General features: G+C 52.5%; 1 protein-coding gene across 1 annotated transcript; it reads left to right on the plus strand.

The window, feature by feature from the left end:
- Positions 1-1,535: 1,535 nt before the first annotated feature.
- Positions 1,536-2,808, plus strand: LOC147981458 (F-box protein At1g52495-like). Its single transcript, XM_087517115.1, has one exon. The coding sequence runs from the start codon at positions 1,536-1,538 to the stop codon at positions 2,676-2,678; it is 1,143 nt and encodes a 380-aa protein (XP_087373241.1). The 3' UTR covers positions 2,679-2,808.
- Positions 2,809-6,171: the final 3,363 nt, after the last annotated feature.

The raw sequence follows: 6,171 nt of genomic DNA on the forward strand, positions 1-6,171 counted from the left end.
CCCTGGGCTGGTTGCCTCCATTTCCACTTGTCCCTGCACTTCCCTGTCATGCAGATCGGCCTTTCTCTCTATCCGTGTCACCTTAACTCTTCCCTTCTTTGATTTGACACACACTTCTTCCCTGTCTTGGTCCACCCTTGGTTCCACAGGTGTATCCTGCCAGCCTGCAGCCAAACGATCACAACCTGCACCCTCTTCTTCCAAGTCCACCATAGCTAGCTCCTCCATCACAGCAGGGTTCTCTCCCTCCATGAATTTTCCCGGGCCCATCGTCACCGGCCATTCCTATACCGCACTCCCGCTGTGTGATTGTGGCGCCCGAGAGCCTCCCGCCATTGTCGTCGTGACACGCACATCATAGCTTTCCATGGCTGCACCCTCGGTTCCACCATCGGACGGCTTCGGGCGGGCGGCGTCTGCAAGGGGAGCCCCGTTTTCGCCCCCGCCGTCTTTCGGCTTCTCCTTAGCTTCAACAGACATGATTGCTACGGGTTGCATGGTCGACCACATCGCAGCAGAAAAGTGCATGTTGATCTCCCCCGTTGGAAGAAAAGCACGATCTGGAGGTTCACGATTGTGATGTGGTGTTGTAGATTCAGCCGCCCCGTCGAAAGGATTTACAGGAGTGCTCCAAGAGGATTTCATGGCGTAGCAGCTAGGGTAAGTACCCTCCACGGACTCCTCCTTCGATTGAAAACGCGAGCCGCCGCGGACTCGTGAAGCCCACGGTGAGCGAACGGACAAGGCCGCAACGTGGCCACAGGGAGGATGGAGTCGAACCATGGCAAGGGATCCGACAAGGGTCATGGCCCTGTCGAGCAGGCGGGGCGCCGTTGCCGCCGCCGCAGAGTCGCCAGGGACGACCAACCCTAGCATATCGATTCGCCAACCTTTATCCAGTAGTTTTTGTTCTTGAGCCTCTCACTGTGTTAGACTAATTGTGTCCTAAACAATCATTTTTAGGCACACCGGTGTTTTTCTATCATTGTTGGAGATGTTTTGTACATCCGGTGAATTTTTATAATAGATTTGATCTTTTTAGAATGAACTTTTGAACTTGCATTATTCGGTTTCATTTTTTTGTTAGTGAAATATTTGCTTCCTTTTTCCCTCTTTTTATGAGTTTTTTTTCTCTTAAGAGGAATCCATTGTAAGTATACCTGGCCAAACCTCGGGCCAGGCCGGGCCTAGCCAAGCCCGAGCCAAAAAACCTGGGCCCGAGCCCGGCTTGGCCCGGACATCGGGCCTAGTTTTTGGACCGAAGCCCAGCCCAAACACGCAAAAGCCCACCCGGGCCTAAGCCCGGCCCGGCCAGGCCATCAGGCTCAAAATCTAGGCCCAAGCCCGGCCCGGGAGCAGCGGCGGGCCAGGCCGGGTCGGGCTTTTTCGGGCCGGGCTGCCCATGGCCAGGACTAATTGTAAGGTTAGACCGCAGACGGGCCTGGGCTAAGCCCAGAGTGTCTTCGCCGCAAAATTTTATAGGGTTGAGCTCATTCCCCAACTCGTCTTCTCATTCCTAGCAGCTGGCGGCGACCATGGCGACGCCTCTCCTCCCCGTCCTCCCAGATGAGATCGTCACCTGGGAGATCCTCGTCCGTCTGCCCCCCAAATCCCTCCTCCGCTGCCGCGCCGTCCGCCGCGCCTGGCGCTCCGCCACCTCCACCCGCCTCTTCCTCCTCGCCCACCACGCCCGCCAGCCCAACCTCCCCGTTTTCACCAGCGACCACTCCCGTGATATCCTCGCCTTCGACCACCGCTCCGCCGCCGACGCCCAGCTCCATTCCGTCGCCCGGCTTGACGGGGACTTCTATCTGGAGGCCTCCTGCGACGGCCTCCTCCTCTCTAAGGTTGACTTGGTGAGTGGATCTCGCACCTGCGTGTCTGTCTGCAATCCGGCCACGCGTGAGCATGCCGTCCTCGGGCCATTCTCGAACTTCTTCATCTTGGGGATGTACCCACACCGACCTTCTGGCGAGTACCGGCTGTTGCTGAAACGGTCTAGCTGCATTGACTTGCATAAAGGTCACCAAGTTGGCTGCTTTGTCTTTACGTTTGGCTCCGACCAGCCACCGAGGTACATCGGGTGGCCGGAGATGGAGACGACATGCTTCAGTGTCACCCCTGCTGTCCGGATTGGAGATAGACTGCATTGGTATCCAGTGTATTGCACGACAAACAACTCATTCCCAGTTACAATTGAAAGCGAACTGGTAATAGTGTTCGACACCATAGCGGAGTCGTTCCAGCACATGTGTGCTCCAATTGTTCCCTATCCCACCAGCTCATTTTTGTTTGAGATGGATGATACACTCGGCATGTATAGCCAGAACCATGCCACAAAAATTATTGATATATGGGTGTTGCAGAACTATGAGACCCAGGTCTGGGACTATAAATACCGAGTCGAATTACCAGTTGCAGAAATCAGGGCGAAGCTTGAAGTTGGTGATGGCCTTTGGGGAATGGAGTTTGTTTCGGTGGATGGTGGTGTGCTCCTGCTGGTCAGGATTGATCACTGGCTGCTTCGGGTTGACAGTGATGGCAAATTGATCTCCAGTTTTGATCATGGTCGCCGAAGCCTCATTGAGACCGGACATCGCCATAAACAAAGTCTTGTCGAGCATACCTTCTTTCCAGCTCTACAATGTTATGCTGTGAACGCTTCGCCTTTCATCTGATGGCTGTTGAGGGAGGTGGTGCTTCTTTCTACCTAGGTGTCATATCCTCATGAGCTTCAGTATCTATAAATTGGATCAAGTATGAACCTGCTAGCTTCTTCCTATTGTTTTGATGTATGTAAAGTTGTTATCCGAGGCTCTGACTGTCATGTTTTTGCATGAAATCTAAGCTTGTGTTGGCACCCTTTCGGGCTGAAGTGACTATGGTGTGTATTGATGCTAAAACCAACTAGTATGCTTCATGTCTCTGTTTTATTGGGTGAGGACTTTTCTTTGTTTTATTTACCTAGTGGTCGTCCTAGTACTCAACTGTTAGCAATTTATATGGCTCATGTCCCTCTTCTATGAACTAAATAATTGACTTTACTTTCTTATCTGGTGGTCTTTTAAATAGTCAATATTTGAGGTGTTTTCTGTTTCTACCCTTTTGTTGTATCTGAAGATGAAAAGAGGCAGATATCCTCTTTTTTAACTTGCAAGCTGCATGCGATTTTTAGAGTACCATTGCATCATTAGCCATTTTCTCAATGAAATGTTCTGCCTTCGGGATAATGATTTTTGATCTCAGAAAATGCTATGTCTTTTGTTTTGACGACTTGTTCGGGGTAAGGAACAGGTTGACTCTAGCAGTCTAGGTTAGATCACATGTGGTGGAACTACTGTAAGATGTATTAATTGGCTCATAGTCTCATGGTATCAATCTATGCTATATCTGTGATTGATGCTATCTTTTTTCTGTGTCCATCTGTGATATGGTGCTTAACTTATGCTATTGCATTTTTTGGGCTCAATTTGTAGTACTCTTTCTGCAGTTGAATCTTTTAACATATACCATGCTTCTTTGTTCTTAGTGGGTTTTATTGGTTCGGGAAGAAACATATTTTAGATTTGCCTACTAGTACTGGTGGTCTATAGAACTGATGTATGTTGCGGACAGGGAGGGCTTAGATAGAACACACAATGAATGTAATGTTTCATCGCCCGGTAAATTTTTTTGTTTCGGCCCCGGAGGTCCCGACCTGTTCCCTCCCGCAAGGGTTTCCGCCACTGGCGCCCTAGCCCCCTCTCGCCGCCGCCGACCGCGTGCGCCCCGGCCCTCCCCCACCCTTCTTCCCCCTCCCCCTCCCGTTCCCGCCCCTGCGCCGGCTCCCTGGGAGGTGGCCGGGGCGGCGTGCCCCCTCCCCTTCCTCTCGGCTGCCCTCCGTTGGATCTCCCCTGCTGCCGCCGGCGGATGCCCCCGGCGCTGGCCCGGGTGGTGCCGGCGGCGGCGGGCCCTTCTGTCCCCGAGCGCTCGTCCCCTTCTCGGGGCAGGTGACGGTGGCGGTGCTGCTCGGCTGGGCGGCGGCCCGGCGACCCGGCGGCGGTCGCCGGCGGTGGGCAAGGCGGCGGTGCTGCCCTTGGCGGCAGGGCGGCGTATTAAAGTGCGGTGGCCGGCGGCGCGCCCCCGGCCCAGATCTGGGCCCTCCCGGCCCCATCTGGGTCCTAGCGGACTGGCCATTGGTGTGGCTCCGACGTCCTCTGCGTGGCGCGGAGGAGCGGCTCGGACTCGAGGTGGTGGCGCCGACGGCATGCCTTATGCAGCGTGAAGGCGGGAGCTTTACGGGCATCTGCGGACCCAGCCGGACCTGTGCGCCCACGGTGGTATGCTCCTGCTGTCACGTCCGGTCGGTTACCATCATTGACGGTGGAGGTTGGGCCTTCCTGCGTGCCAACGATGCTGCTGTCCCGAGTCCTGTCTCCTCTTCTTCATTGAGCAGGCCCCTTTCGCGGTGTCGTGGTGAGACGGCGCGGAAGCTTCAAGACTGTTTTGGCGCAGACTGGTGGTTTGTTTGGTGGCGTGCTCCGGATCGCCCGAGGTGAAGGTTGGGATCGGAGAAATCCCTGTCGGCCGAGCCGACTCCGACGCGGTGGTGCCTGAGGGTGCCACCGAACCTTCCTGGAGGGCGTCGGAGGTACCCTTCCTCTCTCCTCGTCGCGTACCGGGGGAAACCCTTGGCAGCAGCGTCGTCATCGTCACGTCCCTTCTTGGAGGTATTGATTGGTACCGGCGCTCCGGAGTATAGGAGCTTAGTGGAGGATCCCGGTGGGCGCTGTGGTCGCGAAGCTTCTTCATTTTTGTTGATCTGCCGGTGTCGGCATTTGTTTCTTTTCTTTTTCTCTTTCGTTTCTTTTGGGCGTGCCTAAGCTGCTTCCGCCCCAGCACCGATCTGGTTGTATCGGTGATGTTTCCTTTGTAACCTATTTCGTCAATGTAATGTTTCATCTACTTTTCTGTGTATGCTTCACCCCGTTGTACTACTCACTTTTGTAACTTGTTCCTTGCTGGGATTTCTGGTTATCACTGTAGAATGCTTGGACACAACACAATGTGCAGAAAGTTGAAGGTCACTCTGATCATTTGCTTGAGAAAAAAATAAGTTCATCATCCGGATTGATTCATGCAGTATGTATGCTCAAACTTGTCCTTGTATGGGTGGGGTTCTATACCACCCGGAGAGCCCTGGTTCTTGCTGGCCTATGTTTGGTGGCTTCTTCAGGTCCCGGTAAGTTGGATATTCAGCTAATTAGTCGAAGTTTAAATTTTGTATCGTCCATTCGTTCAGTTAATATCTGAAAAAAGCATTCATGAAGTTGGACGATGACTGGTTCAGGTGTCAACAATATCAAAGTGCAATACATAAGCAATGAAGCATACTTTAGTTTAGCTTTCTTCCGATTCTCTGAAACTCTGATGGTCGGGTTGTTCTGCCGCTCCTACCTCCTCAGTTTTTCCCTTTTTGAGGCAATTCTACCTCCTCTGCTTCTGCTGCCTGCTCCAAGATTGCTTTGGACACACAGGGCCGGCCGGCCCGCCCGCTGAACATATCCACCGACCTCGACAAAAACTAGGTGAAGATAATATTGCATCTTGGGAAAGTGGCCATTGCTATGCTGTGTGCTGCAAACACCACCGAAAACCTTGGATAGTATTGCTATCATTTGGACAGGATTGTATGCGGTCTTTACCTAGTCACCTGGTACCAGTTGTTAACTTGTTATTTCAGGGCTCTACTTTGTAGTACCTTTGCTGCTGCATTTCACAGGCCAGCATGTGAAATCAAACTACACGCTGGACACCTCGCTGAATGCTCAGGCAGACAATTGGTAGTACACTCGTTGCACCTGGGAAAATGTGACGTTGCGCCTGGATTTTTTTTAAACGACATGCATTTTTCATGTGAGTATATGGTGTGACTTCTAAAGACCAGCTGCCAAGTCAGTGTAAATCTGGCCGGTGAATGGTGATCAAAAGCAGGATCTGGACCGTACACCTTTACATGAGCACTTGACTGATGCAAAAGCTCATTGTCATTGCGAGCAAGCTTGCTTTTACAATTAATAGGTCCAGTAGCTAAGGCACATGAAGCACTCCAGTCTTATTCCCAGAAAGTAAAGAGATCCAAGAGATAAGGCAGGTGGAAGTGGAACAGCATAACATCAGCTAAGAGGTTTT

This window comes from Triticum urartu, chromosome 3A (assembly GCF_056163025.1).
Source record: "Triticum urartu cultivar PI428250 chromosome 3A, HENAU_Tu73, whole genome shotgun sequence".
In the NCBI taxonomy this organism is placed as follows: Eukaryota; Viridiplantae; Streptophyta; class Magnoliopsida; order Poales; family Poaceae; genus Triticum; species Triticum urartu.

Coding starts and splice junctions, on each gene's coding strand:
- LOC147981458 (XM_087517115.1), top strand. CDS start 1,536: ATGGCGACGCCTCTCCTCCCCGTCCTCCCAGATGAGATCGTCACCTGG.